Source organism: Pygocentrus nattereri, chromosome 11 (assembly GCF_015220715.1).
Source record: "Pygocentrus nattereri isolate fPygNat1 chromosome 11, fPygNat1.pri, whole genome shotgun sequence".
Taxonomy (NCBI): domain Eukaryota; kingdom Metazoa; phylum Chordata; class Actinopteri; order Characiformes; family Serrasalmidae; genus Pygocentrus; species Pygocentrus nattereri.
In genome coordinates, this window is record NC_051221.1 from 6,637,613 (window position 1) to 6,653,586 (window position 15,974).

A 15,974-nucleotide genomic window follows, 5' to 3' on the forward strand; every position below is an offset into this window, starting at 1 on the left:
GCTTTTGCCGCAGACACCCTTCTCCTACAGACTCGCGTACATCTGAACCCTTTAACTCGGCCCACAACGCACAGCCGTGAACACTCATTCATGTGTACACACAGCTGCCTTATGGCTGCCACGATTTGGCGTTCACATGCTGTTATGTATATACGTGCTACGCTATGTTATGTATTTACCTATGCTAAATAGGTGGTGACTGGCCTGCACGCAACAACGTGACTGATTAACAGTGGCAACACAAAACAGAGAACATGAAACCGTGCAGAAAAAATGATCCCAAACATCGTGACGAAGCACAACGCCAAGAGGAAAACATCAATACCAAACAGAACAGCAGAGCACAACGTCAGCAAGACCAGTCTAGTGTGTTCTTCAGCCCAGTGTACAGAAAACGCTGAGTTACAGTGACGGCAGAAACGAGCGAGACCGTCTCCGACGCTTTGATATACACATTTTTTAAACAAAGGTTTTTGAAACGGTTCTCATCGGTTTACTCTAATCAGAATGATTTGTGCCTCTTTTGCCTCTGTATACAGAAATACTGATGTGTCTTAATTGACAAATTGTCTATAATTGACAACTAACATTAAAACCTGGAGCCTTTATGGAGCCCCCCTCCCCATATCATTTGAGAGAGGATCGAGAGAGCAAGCGACAGAGATTTATTGTTCGACTTCTCAGGCATTACGACCCATTTTTGGCCCAATTTTTTGGTTTCAATTTCTGGGACAAATTCACGACAGCAGTTAAATGGCATGCATGAATAGGCTAAGAAGCACTTATTTTACTTTAAGGTCTCTGTTCTATACATGGACAGTATAATTACGTCATGTTCATGAGTGAAATTCAATGAGTTTCCAGTTGGCGCGCTTGTGTCTGTATAGAGTGAGATGAGCAGCAGTGAGCAGTGATTGTGTTTTTAACTGCTCTAAAATGATGTCAGACTCAGGAAAACGTCCTTCACATGTCCTTATTAAAGAAGGCCGAGAGGAAGACGTCGTGCTCTGAGACACATGAGCTGGACGTCCGTCCCACCGCCGTCTTTTAAAGATCAGAGCATGAACTTCGTCTCCTCTGCAGACCAGTTTCCGCTCCGCCATGTTGAACGGTATAAACCTTCACTAGGACGTGACGCACATGCAGAACGGACTTTCCGACTGGGAATGTAATCGGATACAGGCGTTTATTCTTCTATTTAACAGATTATTTACAGGATTACCCACCTCGTTCAATCAGATAGGAATTATATTCCAAATGGCCTCAGTCATTCAGGCTATTTCAGATTGAGGTGTGTACATGGATGTATTCTCTTCTGATTGAGCTTTGTCAGATTATTAATTGATTACTAGGCTACATGTAAACGTGACCCTGTAGAATGTTTCAGAAAAACCATCACTACTGGACTGGAACTGACCATGTAATGGAACCCCATTTAGAAGTTTCTCCTGGCATGAAACTGTAGTCCAGGCTGAATCCGAGCAGACCAGGCCGGCTCAAACGTGCCCATGTTTAGCGGTATGAGACCCAAAATGCTCCCTCTGCTATGGAAGGGCTGCATCCACTGCCATGCATCAGCGCAGCGCTGCAGGACGTGCTAATCCTCCTGCTATGGTAGTTCAGAAGACTTTTGAAAGCTCTGCACTTCACAGGATCAGTGGGAATTGTCTCATGTAACATCCCTTTCAAAATGTCTCCACTTTAGCAAGATTTCTTTTGATTTTGTCTGTGTTGAACAGTTAGCAAGACGGTTATCATGATTTATGGACTAAACTAGAGGAAAAGAGTACTTGAGCATATTTCTCTACATAAAACTAATCAAAACAAACCCGAGCCGGACCATGTACATGGACAAACTGCCTGAAATCAGACTTGATGTCATAAATAGGTCAGTAGTCCACACCTGTAGATATCTGGCAAGAAGAGGCTGATTGGTCAGCAAGTGTCCCAAACGTGTAGCATGACATTCTAAGCTTTATGTTGGTTTCCAGTGGCTTTACATTCGATCTCATCTGATGCCATTTGTGTTTTCGTGTATTTGTTTTCACATTTTGAATGTGCTTTATTTTTGCCTCGCTGATTTGCCTGCTCAGCCTGAAGATTTGCATTGGTGTTTTGGAAACTGTTTGCATGTCTTGTCTTTTCTGTCCATTGCACTTTGAGGACTGTGTCTTGTTGCTGTGCGTGAGCTCCCAGCACTTCCAGGTTCTCATGTTTTGTAGCTCACGCCCGTAGCAGCACACTTGTGATGTGAGAGTAGTGGTGTAGATGTGAGAACAGATATTTGCATCGTACTTCTCAGGAATGTGAAAATCAGCAATCTGCTGATGCTGAATGATAACTAAGAGGCCTATGAAATTCATGAAAGGGCTAGATGCCTGCAACACAAGCCACAATGGAACTTATTTTCCTATTGTCACCTTTACTGATAAGGATGGATTGTTAAGAATTTGTATAAGGGAACGATGCCCGCCGTCTCTGAACAGAGAGGTTCAAAATAGGGAAGGTGCAATATCAGTTTTTCTTATATCAGTACTGAAATGTCAGGAACCAGGCGATACCGACGCCGTTTCAGTGTTTATATATTATATATTCTTTTTTATTTTTTAATATATCTTTACATGTTTTAACTGAAGCATCTTCACCAAAGATGCCCATGTATAAGAGTCATTCGGACAAATGATCTGCCAGCTAAATAAGACAATCCCTCTAGATTAAAGTGCTTGAAACAAAGAAAAAGTTCTAGAAGTGATTTATTGAATCTTATAATATTCTTTAAACAATCTCATGATGTATCAAGCTTGTAATAATAGGACACCACATTTTGGTGCTATATAGAACCATCTACCATCAATCTGAAGAACGCTTTCACAATGCAAAGATTAATCTTGCAAAGATAGATTCCACTCTGTCATTGCTCAGTACAAGTACAAGGCAACGAAATGGAGTTGGCTCCTACCAGAAGTGCAAATAGTAGCAATAGTGCAAAATGGACAGTGCAAATGTGCAATAACAGTGATGCAGCAATGATTTGATGAGCAATGCTCTGCTCTAGAGATACCTAGTGAGAACTGTTCACAGTGGTGGTGATGGGAACCAGATGTCTGAACAGTTTGATGCCTCTAAAAGGTGGACCACTGAAACATTTTAATCTCTGTAATTATCAATGCGCTGTGTGAGGCTTTGTTTTACAGTAGTTTTGAGAGAACATGTTGGCCTAAATCTCTTTTTAAGAGCTATTTGTGTTTTTTTCCCCCAGATTTTTCACTGCTTACCATCAACATTGCATTTAATAGATGAGAAGACGCATAGATTTTTGGATAGTAAATAAAGTAGCTATATTTGTGTTGCAGACATTGTGACCCCTGGTTCCTATCACCACCACTGTAAAGAAATCTAAGTCAGTTTCTCATCAACAAATCATTTTAGTTTAAACCACCCTGAATGACTTTACATCTCAACCAGTAAATTATGCAGAAACGTTGAAAACGGAGATACGCTGTGTTTAAAATAATAACACAAAAAGGGGCCGTGTGTGTAATTAATCAGAGTAGGGAGCTGATGATTGAATAGCACTAACGCTTTGGCACATTGTGTAATGCCTCGTCTCTTCTTACACCCCTGAATCTGTGCTGTTATTCGATCCTCGGTGGCTGTCTGTCCTTATCTTTTTGTCTGTCTGCCACTCTCAGTCTGGTTTGCCTGGCCGACCTGGAGAACCTGTTTCTAACACAACGCTCCTCCTGGCCCTGTTGCTTTCGCCACACTCTCTGGTGCACTGAATTTTCCCTGACGTGAATGCTGAGCGCCCTTAAAGCTTCCTTTTGCTTGCCCGCCTCTCTAATGGAGCTCCTCCAAGCCTGCACTCCTCCTATCGGACCCTATTTATCCTCCAGCGTGACGGACGGAATGTGGTTCTAGGTTTTATTGCACAGCCCGAGGTTGTCCTACTGTCCCTGATGTTCCAGTAAAACATTCTTAAGAGGTCTGTTATGTAAGAACAGACATTTTAACAAGCATTCGTCGCATAATATGCTTAAAGATGCTGAGGTCACTTTTTTTTTTGTTGAATTTGATATGCTTACATAATACTGGAATGTTGAGAAGGATCGTGTGAGAACCAGTGAGAAGGAACGTGTTGATTACACACCTTTATTGGAGGGTAAAGGTAGCCAGTTTGAGCGAGAGAGAGCGAGAGAGAGCGAGAGAGAGCGAGAGAGAGATAATGAGGTTAGGGATGTTATGGTCACTGCATTTGATGATATTCCACAACATAAAATCCAACGATAATCACAGTTTCACATGGTAATGATTCTAATGATGTATGATGACATGTTTACATACACTACATGACCAAAAGTATTCGGACACCCTTTCTTATTCGAAAGCCTGAGCTAGTCTTTATACCCTACGCCAGTCATTGGCTAGAGGGGTATTAACCCCCAGCACCACCCCACAGTCGAACTGAGTGATGGAGCTCCATCTGATACCTTTGGGATGTACCTGACCTCACTAATGTTCTCATGGCTGAATGCAGTCAAATCCTCACAACAATGCTCATACATCTAGTGTAAAGCCTTCCCAGAAGAGCTGAGGCTGTTACCGCAGTAAAGAAGGAACAAACTCCTTAACAAGAAGCAGCCAGTGTCTACACTGCTGGTGTACAATGTGGTTATATGAACTATAAAGAATTTCATTTGCATTTAAATTGTAGTTTAGTGCTCTAAATAAACACAGTAGGATTGATACAGTCAAATTAATAAATGTGGTGAAATGATTTCACTGTGTGTTATTGTATTGGTGTATTCCGAAGGTGTACCTGATCTCACTTGTGCGTTTCTGAATAGAAATCTGGATTTATTCCCAGAACAAGAGGCATCAACATTTTGTCACATGAACAAGAAAGAAACGCTTCAAAATACAGACGAGAAACTTGTGAAACTTCTGAAATGGTTCAGTATGCAGTAGTGTGCTTATGCCTAGAGGTGGGCACAATGGGAAAATGTATTATTACAATACTTTGAAAATGAATTTTTTGTGGTATGATGCGTTGCAACAAACAAAGTAGTGCCACGTTTTAAAAATACTGTCAAAAACGATGAATACAGTGACCTCTCAGCATTTCACACTGTGCTTCACTGAATCCAGTCAAACAGGATTAATGATACCCTCTTTGTAATCAAACGTGCATCTGAAAGTGAGTTTAGTCCTGGTGATATCCAGAATATGTTCAGAAAAGCATATTGTGACAATGTAATATCAAAATAATGCTAAAATGTCATATGTCTATATGACAGCACTGCTTATACCTGAGTAGTCAGTACCTGCTGATCTGATGGAAGCAGGTTTGTGAAGTAGTTTTTTTCCTCTCCACAGGGCCCTGCAAGAGTGTAAGCTGGCTCCTGGGACGAGATGGAGATGTGCATGTGTGTGTTATTGGAGAGATGGAGGAGACCAAGTCCCCCAAGCACATCCTGTCTGAACTCAGGGAGCAAAACAGGACCAACTCCAGCAAAGCCAACAGGTACTGTAGACCTCATTGGTGCACAGCTTCTCTTACACAGTAACACAAGTACACGTATACCACTGGACAGCCAGGCACTGGTTTTAGTAGGGAGGGAGGCATTATGTCCACTAAGCTAGCGCTTTTTCTTTCCACCTTAAATGTTGCAGCTGTCAGAATGTAACTCCCACATCTCTTAAGGTGGAATGGACAACTCCAGAAAGAAGCTAGTGAGAAGCCAAAACCGTCAGTGTCAGTTCAGTGATTTGTGTCCAACATTTCATACTAAATCCAATTAAACCGCACACCAGAATCGAATTTACACCAGGTTCCTCAAACAAAACAACGGTTTTCACCCGGTTTACTTCTTTAGTTTTGCACGGGAACTGCACTGCTAATGTAGTAATCTGACGCAGTTTGAGGGAAAATGGGGCTTGAATTAGCGAACGTGGTTAGCAGTATGCTAAACTATTAGCAATAAACTTGCAGCTGCAGTACTAAACTAAAGAAAGCCACAGACGTTAGCCTAGCCTGGCTGTGTGAAAACGTTTAGGGTGAGGTGAATTAGATTTTCAGTCAAACCATTGGCTTGAACAGGATAAACCTACTCAGCAGGATGGACAGCATGTGAGTCTTAAGTTTGCGGAGAGGACTGAGTGGCGCTTCAAGTGTGGCTTATAGAAACTGTGAATGGGAACGAGGAAAGTGACCGTGTATGAAGGCAGTTTGCTGCAGCAGATCCTGAAAAGCAACATGCAAGTTTCAAAATGGGTGGTTGGGATAGTGTAGTGGTCAACACCTCTGCCTTCTACACTGTAGCCTGGGGTTCAATCCCCCACCTGGGTAAACACCCTACACTATACCAATAAGGGTCCTTGGGCAAGACTCCTAACACCACCTTGGCCTACCTGTGTAAAATGATCCATTTGTAAGTTGCTCTGGATAAGAGCGTCAGCCAAATGCCATAAATGTAAATGTAAAATGACCACAGAAAGAACTTTCAGTGATTAGGGAGCCACTGCAGTGACTTGTATGAGTGAGTGAATAAAACATTGTTTTCTGTTGCCTCTCTGAACAGATCACAGGCTACAGAGCCTCTCAAAAGCAGCCTGGCCAGCAGACCGGCCCAGCAGGCCAGCACTAAACCTGGCATAGAGCTGCTGCTCAAAGTAAGTATGACTGAGTCAATCAATGTGTTTGTGTAGAGTCAGTGTGCCTGCATTCATTTGAGCGTACACGGATGGTATGAACTGAAGTTGAGCTGTCAGTACTAGTTATTATAGGGTGAGTAACTTACTGGTTTAATGATTAATCAGTTATGAACAACTAAAAGGTGGATTCAATTGCAAAATACCCACCGGAAAAAAACTGTAAAAATTCCAAAATACTTCATATATCTTACTGGAGAAGACTGAACTAGAAAACCTGTTTAAAAAAAGGACACTCAAAGAACCGTTTGCACGATTAAATGATTCTTTGCATCATGAAAGGTTCTTCAGGTTGTTGGAAAATGTGTGACTTATGGTTCTACATAGAACCTTTTTTAAAAAAAATAGTTCTATATCGCATAAAAATGGGTTTTTCTGTTGTCAAGCTTGTAATAAAAAAGAAGCCTTTTTGGTGCTATAGAACACTTTTCAAATGGGTTCTATATAGAACCATAAGTAACACATTTTCCATCAACCTGAAGAACCATCTTTTTTAAGTATGTGGCTTTTTTTGTACAAATTGTAGTGCAGAATTTTTATTTATTAGCTGAGTTTAATTTGTTGAGGGGAAAAAATAACAGTAAATATAAAACGTGCAGGTCACATTTTACGTTTTAATTGTTCCCAGTGTATCAGTAAACAAAAACTAATTGTGCATTAAAATGTACAGAAGTGTGTTTTCTCTCTCTGTCTTTTATTTATATATCACTGTTGTTGGAGGAAAACCTTGTATCTCCAAAATCGTAACTTTACAGGAGAAGGAAAAAACGTACTTACTTTTAATGTAATTCAGTGGAACCAAACGTTTTTCCAAGTCATTTTGGGTCATTTCTTTTGATCCATCCATCATGAAATTTACACACAATGTAAAGGGCAACAGGTATTTTCAAATTATCTCAAAAACTGAAAAACGTCAAAAATGGAGATGCAAGGTTTTGTTCCTACAACAGCCATGCATATTTAAATAATCTGCATTAATCAAGTAATCCTAGCTAAACTAAGGTCAGTATTCCAGCTGTGCAGCAGTCTGTTTGTGCCAAGTGTTAGAGCTCATCTTATTTCGGTGCTTTTGTGCTGTTATATTTACAGAAGGCAGTGGAGATGAAAAGCTCAGGCAGTGTCCCAAACATCCGGAAACAGGACAGTGATTCCGATTCTCTAGATGACCAAAAGGACCCAGAGAACAATTCAGACTCCTCGAATTCTGTGACCAACCATAACAGCGATCTGGCTAATTCCCAACCCCACAGGACAGACAGAGACATGTCTATGATAGAGAGACTGAATCAGCTTAATTTGCAGAGAAACGCCACGGAGCAGCGGTCTGTCAAAACTGAGCCCTGCCCACAGGACACATCCACAGAAGAGAAGGGTAAGTCGGAGCAGTCTGGGATGAGAGGTGCTGCTGTAGATGAGGATATGTGTTGTGCATGAGTGCCATCTAGTGAATGTTTAGTGGCATTGGAGTTCTTAGAGCAGAAGCTGCCCTTTAAAACTGAGAACCTGTTTCACTCCTGCTATACATAATATATCAGATAAACAGATCTCTGCACATCATGGTGCCTTCAGTCTAGCTCTGTTAGCTCAACCTCATGAAGGAACTGATCGTTTGACAGTTTGAAGAATACATATGTGAGCAGGAGAAATGCTAAGATGTAAAGTGCATCTCACCTGGGAAACGCTGCTCTACACAGCCCTATTTGGATGGAGCTCCACTCCATTGATGGGTTTTTCTCCCAGGCTCTAAAAATGTAATGTGAAATTTCATTCAATACTATGACTATATTATCTATACTTCTAAATTAGGCTGGAAAAACAGGTCAAATATACTTTATTGGATATGTCATGGTGCCAAAACACATACTAGTTTGGAATATGTAATGAAAAGAACACTTAATACGTCGCTGTGTTGGAAGAAAACCTTGTATCTTCATTTTTGTTGTTTTTCTTTTTTTTACATAATTTGAACATATTTGCTGGCCTTTATATTGTGTGGAAATTTCACCAAGAATGGACCAAAAGACACGGCCCAAAATGACTTGGGAACAATGTCTGGTTCCATTGACTTGCATGAAAGCGAAGTAGGTTTTTTCCTTCTACTGTAAAGTTACAATTTTGGCGATTCCTTCCAAACACAGCGATATGCTAGTTACAGTACATACTTGATTCAGGCTATGTGCTCATCTCTTGCCACTGACTTTTCAGAATCTCTGCATAGTTCAATTGTTAGATGTGAAAAGATAAATTGTAGAGAAAATTATGAGACTGATTTCTTTACAGTGGTGACAGGACCCAGGGTCCACAGTGGGTCTTCTGAGTTATCGTACGTGATGTTAATTGTGGTTAAATAACATTTAAATCTGGAAAAAGGAAATCATTAGTTACTAGTATGCTGTACAAAGCCCTGCATGTACCTCGTCTTCAACTGTAACTCTTCTTTCAATGTCTCCGGCATCAGGGAACATAATCACAACCATGCCATGTGATGACTCGCTATTAAAGGCATTCAAAGCTTCGGACGTCTGGCTCCTCTCGCCACCACCGTTAACTATTCCGACTCAGCGAGAAAGTGGCATTTCACATGAACGACTTTGTTCTGAATCGTGGTTGTTTATTGTTCATTTAAGTCTCAAGGCATGATTGCATTGGCCTAAGATGAAGAAACGACATGAGGGCTTGTTGACCATTTGATGTTACGACTCAAGCTGTTTTGCAAGCACATTTAACCAGAGGAGAGATCGATTGTGCAGAGATGATTAACTATGAAATATTAATGTTCGGTGCATTCTGTGATCTGGGGACAGCCAGATTGATTGCTGTTATGTTTTTAAAGACTTTAAAGGGCCTTATGGGTAGTGCACATGCACAGATATTGAAATGAGTGTCTGTACTGAGTGAGAGGATGTGCAGTATTTGTGTAGTGACGTTATATGGAGCCCAGTGTCCTACTAAGTTGCGTTATTGATATTGCCATGCCGTTATTGTCATCATACCTCCTTGACGGACCTGCAGATCATGTGTGCTTGGATAGCTCATGAGTCCAAACCAACTAGATGATACTAATTTACATTCAGGCAGGCTGATTTATAGGTTGTATAGATCTCCCTGCCACATCATGTAAAACTTAATAGATCTCTATGCAGAGAGATACAGATCACAGCACTGTATGTACAGTAAGTTTATCTAAAACTGACAAAGCTTTATAGCATTTTAAGCAAGTTTGGCCATTATTCATCAGTGTTTATGCACCGGTTGGCTTTCGGTGTATGTCACTGTCTTATGTACGTGTTTTGACAGCATGCTAAGAAAGGAGGGAAACAGGATTTGTTGTTCATCATAACCACCTAGCCTCAGAGTCTGGTTAGTACTAGTGTTTGGGTGATTGGCTGTATTCCTATAGCGTTTGACACAAACACATTTACCACCGAGGTTCCTGTTAATCCGTACTTCCAGGATCATTTATGCAGATCAACTCCTGACAGTAGGATCAAACCATATCTACACACTCCATACAGGGCTCCACAAGGGTGCTTCAGTGAAGACAATGGTTCTACATAGCAGAACCCTTTTTGGGGCTATATACAACCCTTTTCAGAAAGGTTATATATAGAACCATCTACAGCATGTTCTCCATCAATCTGAAGAACCATTACGCCATGCAAACAACCATAGAATCATGGAAGTTTCTTTGAGTGTTCATGATACTATATAAAATCATTTCGCTGCTGTCAGAAAAAAACCTTGTATCTCTGTTTTTGTCGTTTTTTCTGAAAATGCCTGTTGTTTTTTTTACATTGTGTGTAAATTACATGATGAGTGGAGCAAAAGAAACGGCCAAAGACGACTTGAGGAGCAAAGTCTGGTTCATTGACTTTCATTAAAAATGAAGTATGTTTTTTCCTTCTTTTGTTCCAACAGCGATATTGAGCGATTGCAGAAACCTGTAGCCACTTTGGCCCCTTGTGGATAAAATTGGACACCCATTTTTCAGTTTTTGACATAATTTGAATGTTGCTCTTTACAACAGAAATGGCCTAAATGTACTTTGGAAAAATTCAAGGTCCACTAACTCAAAAGTGAAGTCTTTTTTTTTTCCTTCTCCTGTAAAGTTACCAATTTGGAGATATGAGCTTTTTCTGACAGCAGTGATAAGCTTTAACTAGAGACCATGTTTTTAAGAGTGTCCGCTGCTTAAAGTTTGTTTTTAATGAAGCGTGTAGCTGGTCACGATTATTTTATCTAGAATATGCTCCGAGAACTGTATTGCGAAATTATATTGTATCACTCAGCCTTAGTTGGTATAACTGGCCCACATCCTGTACTACTAGTCTGCTGCACTGTAGACAGTGATTCTATTAATAGAGCTCAGACAGTCGGTTCCAAGTTAGATGAGTAGGTCTGCTGAGTAAATTTTAGCTCTGTTTGTAATGATGTCTATTTGAATGCAGCCTAGGGTCCCATATGTGTTTGGTGGGTTTGGCCTAAGGAGGCTGCACTCACTCTGAAAATATTTTCTTTCTTTTTTGCCTGTTTAATAATTTAACAGTGACAGAAATGGCCATGTGTTAATTATGCAAAGTGAAAAATTGTCTGGCAATATGATGATATATCCAGGTTTTTTAGCACTCTGAATGAAGCCAGAAGGTTCAGCTCTAACAGTCAGTGGTGAAACGGCTCAGGAATCCAAAGCCCTTGAACTGGATGGATGCTGGCCAAGTGCCATTCAGTACCAGTCTCTGTAGATAAAGCCTATTTGCTCATTTACGCTAGCATGTGCACTGAAGTGGTGTTTTACTTTGGTCAGTTTGTACAGTTTTACCTGCCGTAGATTAAAAGACTCTTCTGCAGCAAGAAAGATGGAGAGGGAGGGAGAGAGAGAGGGAGAGAGAAAGAGGGCAGACTTGCACCCACTGCTAAACCCTGGTCTCCATGGCGACAGCCTAACACAGTCAGAGGGTCACGGCTGCAGGGAATGGACAGAGACATTAAGAGGAAGTACAGATCAAAGGGCAGAGAGAGAGTGATGGGTGAGAGAGAGAGAGAGATATACAGAGACAGAGGGACAGAATACGAGATGCATAGAGCGAGAGCTACAGGGACAGATACAGAGAGGAAGAGAGAGAGAGACTGAGTATACAGAGATGAGTGAGCGAGAGAGAGAGAGAGGGATAGAGACAGGAGAGAGTGAGAGGTAAAAGAAAGCGAGGGATACAGAGACAATAGAGAGAGATATGGAGTGGATAGAGAGTGCGAGAGGGAGAGATGCAGAGAATGGAGAGAGATGCAGAGACAATAGAGAGAGAGAGATGGAGAGAGAGAGGGAGAGAGGGAGAGAGACAAGAGAGCGATGCAAAGACAGTAGAGTAAGAGGGATGCAGAGACAGAAGAGAGACAGAGATACAGAGACAGGAGGGACAGAAGAGAGAGATACATACAGACACAGGAGAGAAAGCGAGAGATACAGAGACAGGGGGAGAGAGAGATATGGAGAAAGACAGGAGCGAGATGCAGAGACAGTAGAGTAAGAGGGATGGAGAGGGTGCGAGGGAGGGAGAGAGAGATGCATACAGAGACAGGAGAGAGAGAGTGCGAGAGACACAGACAGGAGAGAGAGAGAGAGTGCGAGAGACAGACAGGAGAGAGAGGGAGCGCGAGAGACAGACAGGAGAGAGAGAGCGCGAGAGACAGACAGGAGAGAGAGAGAGCGCGAGAGACAGACAGGAGAGAGAGAGAGCGCGAGAGACAGACAGGAGAGAGAGAGAGCGCGAGAGACAGACAGGAGAGAGAGAGAGCGCGAGAGACAGACAGGAGAGAGAGAGAGCGCGAGAGACAGACAGGAGAGAGAGAGAGAGCGCGAGAGACACAGACAGGAGAGCGCGAGAGACACAGACAGGAGAGAGAGAGAGCGCGAGAGACACAGACAGGAGAGCGCGAGAGACACAGACAGGAGAGAGAGAGAGCGCGAGAGACACAGACAGGAGAGAGAGAGAGCGCGAGAGGGAGAGATACAGAGAATGGAGAGAGATGCAGAGACGAGAGAGAGATACATACAGAGACAGGAGAGAAAGCGAGAGATACAGAGACTGGAGACCGGAGAGATACAGAGACAGGGGGAGAGAGAGAGAGAGAGAGAAGAGAGATGCAGAGACAGTAGAGTAAGAGAGAGAGAGAGAGGGATACATACAGAGACATGAGAGAGAGAGCGCGAGAGACACAGACAGGAGAGAGAGAGAGAGAGAGAGAGAGAGAGGGACAGAGCGAGAAGAAAACAGCAAGACAAAGTCACTGCATGTGGGGGAAAAAAAGAAAGAGGTAAGCAAGCAAGTATAGACGTAGCAGTAGGGTGCACCGTGTCACTTGGGAGAAAATAGACCATCCATGGGTCGAGTCAGGATTAGAGAGAGATGGAGAGAGGGAGAGAGAGAGAGAGAGGGAAAGAGAGAGAGAGAGAATTAGCTGTAGGCTCTAAGCCCTCAGGGAGAAGCTAAAAATATGGTCTATCTCACTCTTCTGGCTGCTCCTCTGAGCCTGAACAGCATCTGTCTCTGCAGCACTGTCCGTCTCTCTCTTGCTCTCTCTCGCTCTCTCTCTCCCAATGCCTTTGCCTGTTGCCCTATAGCCTTACCATATATCTCATCCCGTTTAGCACATTCATATCGAATCGTCTTTCTTCTCCTAAACTTTCCATTCATTCTCTTCCTTTTTCCACCCTTGCTCGCTGCCTCACTATCTGCTTTGTGATTATCCTTTGCTTCTCCCGTGACCTCCAAATCTGTCCTGTGTGGGTAGAAGTGGAGTGTGAGAGAGATAGAAAGAGAAGGAGAGAGGGAGAGAGGCAGCGGAGGAGAGACAGCTGTGTATATTGAATTCCCAGCTGGTCTGTGTCAGGGTCCATAGAGCTTTCTACAGGCAGGAGAGATTTACAGCCAATAAAATAGCTTATCATTACATGACTGATGATTGAATGTTTGCTTGAGCTGGAGGTTAACCCCATGTCCTGTTCGAATGTCTAATGACAAGAGGCCTAACAATGCGCTCAGGTCATGATTCGATCAGTTCACGATACAGAGTTCGGGTTATTTTTGTCAAATTTTTTGGAACAAAATTTGAAAAAAGCAAAACGATGACTGTTCATGTTACTTCACAGCCTACAAATGAGACTAGAACATACAACCCTGAACATACAGTTGCTGGTCGGTCAGTTGCGGCCTTTGGTTTAACTGACCTCTCCATGCTCCGCCCACAAACGCGCTCTTTTGTAGTAATTGTTGTTAGGTTGGACAAGCTGTCCTGTAGGCTGGACTAGCATTACTGTTACCGAGGGCTGATTGGTTGGCAAGCGGAGCAGCTCACTGGCTGTTCGCACTCACTGGCATCCTGAACATACAACTCCTATAACTCGAGTGTTATGTTTTAAAGCTCTTAAGATATAACAGCTGTGTTAAAATGTTTTATGCTATTCAGTGTTCAGGAAATTAATGTATCCTTTTTACATATATCCTCTAAGCATTTATAAACTATGAATCTACTCATGCTTCATCATAACCCATTCAGTTTGTACTCACTCGGGAGCGCCCTCTAGTGTTTGAGAAACCCAGAAGACGTGAACGTTGCGTTGTGTACATCTACAACACAAATATAGCCATTTTATTTACTATCCAAAACCTCTAGTGAACCCACACGTGTCTACAGAGATTTTAAATAAAACGTTAAAGGAAAAATAGTGGCAAATCTAAGAAGGTACTCTTTCTGTGAGAACTGCTTTGCAGATCCTCTGGGCATGTAGTGTTTACATGCACTCATCAGATTTCTGCAGTTATCTGATAATTCAAAAGGTCTTGTAAACACCGTACTCCTGTCTAGAAATCTGATTTAGAAATCTGATAAAGAGAGCTGGATTTTAGCTCCGTAATCAGATTCCTCAGTTCTTTCAGATTTCTCAGTCTGTGCATGCACAAGAACAGATGACGTGACCGGAAATCTGATTTTCTGCAGTTATCGGATTATTAAGTGCATGTAAACACACTGCCTGTAATTTTTCAATTAGCTACAGCAACATAGCCCAACACAGTGGAGTAAAGCTTGTCCAACCTAGCACCAGTTTCTACAAAGCAAGCATTTGGAGGCGGAGCATGGATCGATCATTCCCATTGGATGGCATAATTAAAGAAGCGCAGCTTACCTCGCTCATCTATGAGGAAGATTGTGCCATGATGCATTGTTGCACTTTTACTAATGAGAGTCTCCTTTTTTCCTCTCTGGACAGGAAACGCAAACGACCAGTCAATCAGTTCTTCTTATGGAGGCCGTGTGGCTCAGCTGAGGAAGAACTTCAACACGCCTAACGCCAAAACCACTTCACCATGTGCCAAACCGCCCATCCCCACCAAACCTGCTCATCTGCTGACCTCTGCTTCAGCCAGATAAACACGCACACGGAGCAAATCGGCTCATCTACCGGCCTCTGTCGCCATCAGATAAACACACACACACACAAAGCATCTGAGCTGTGGACTCTGGTTAATTTAACGTACCTGTAAATAAACCTCGGTGAACAAAGCAGAGAAATGACCTCCTCCTCGCATTCTACCCTGAGCTGATACACAGACAGACATCAGCCCAAGAAGCCTAAAGATTCACACGGCGAGAGGAAGAAAGTGAGAGAGATGAACTGTATATACGGCCAAAACCCTCTCAATCTCTGCACTGCAGCACTACGTCTCCAAAGGGTCAGCACACACACAGCCATGACTTTTATGTCTTGGCATGCCTCCCTGAATTTGGTTTTCACAAGCTATGGCGTCCACTGTCCAGTGGACTGAGTTTTGTGCTAACGCTTTCACATACGGTACCTGTGTCTTGTTTTTATAACGCAACGAGTTCTCTTGAAGGGAAGAGAGACCAAAAGTGTTTTCTACTCTTTGTATTATTGAATGTGCTTTTGTAAATATCACAATGTGTATGGAAATAAAATTTTGCTGGATTTCAGTGCATATTTTGTGTGTAATGTGTGACTGGGTGAGGAATAAACGTGAGCGGGGGTCATAACGTGGAACAAGGCTTCCCAAATCGGTACAGTTGTGGTGGATGTTTAATTTGGCCTGCAAGAAAGTTACTCTAACCCCACCCCTCACCCAAGGAGAGAACATGTTTTATACCATATCTCTGCTGTCGGAAGAAAGCCTCACATCTCCAAATCAATCACTTTACAGGAGAAGGAAAAAACTACTTTACTTTTAATGAAAGTCAGTGCAACCAGAGTT

General features: G+C 42.3%; 1 protein-coding gene across 3 annotated transcripts in view; it reads left to right on the plus strand.

Annotated features, from left to right (window-relative positions):
* zgc:92242 (uncharacterized protein LOC436899 homolog) overlaps window positions 1–15,704 on the plus strand; it is a 25,686-nt gene extending 9,982 nt beyond the window's left edge. For all 3 annotated transcript variants that reach the window (XM_017725753.2, XM_037542407.1, XM_017725754.2), the window contains 4 exons: window positions 5,377–5,524; window positions 6,582–6,672; window positions 7,801–8,083; window positions 14,978–15,704. In XM_017725753.2, the coding sequence (XP_017581242.1) occupies window positions 5,377–5,524; window positions 6,582–6,672; window positions 7,801–8,083; window positions 14,978–15,138 (683 nt within the window). In that variant the 3' untranslated portion in view covers window positions 15,139–15,704. The remainder of the gene's footprint in view (window positions 1–5,376; window positions 5,525–6,581; window positions 6,673–7,800; window positions 8,084–14,977) is intronic.
* The last annotated feature ends 270 nt before the right edge of the window (window positions 15,705–15,974 follow it).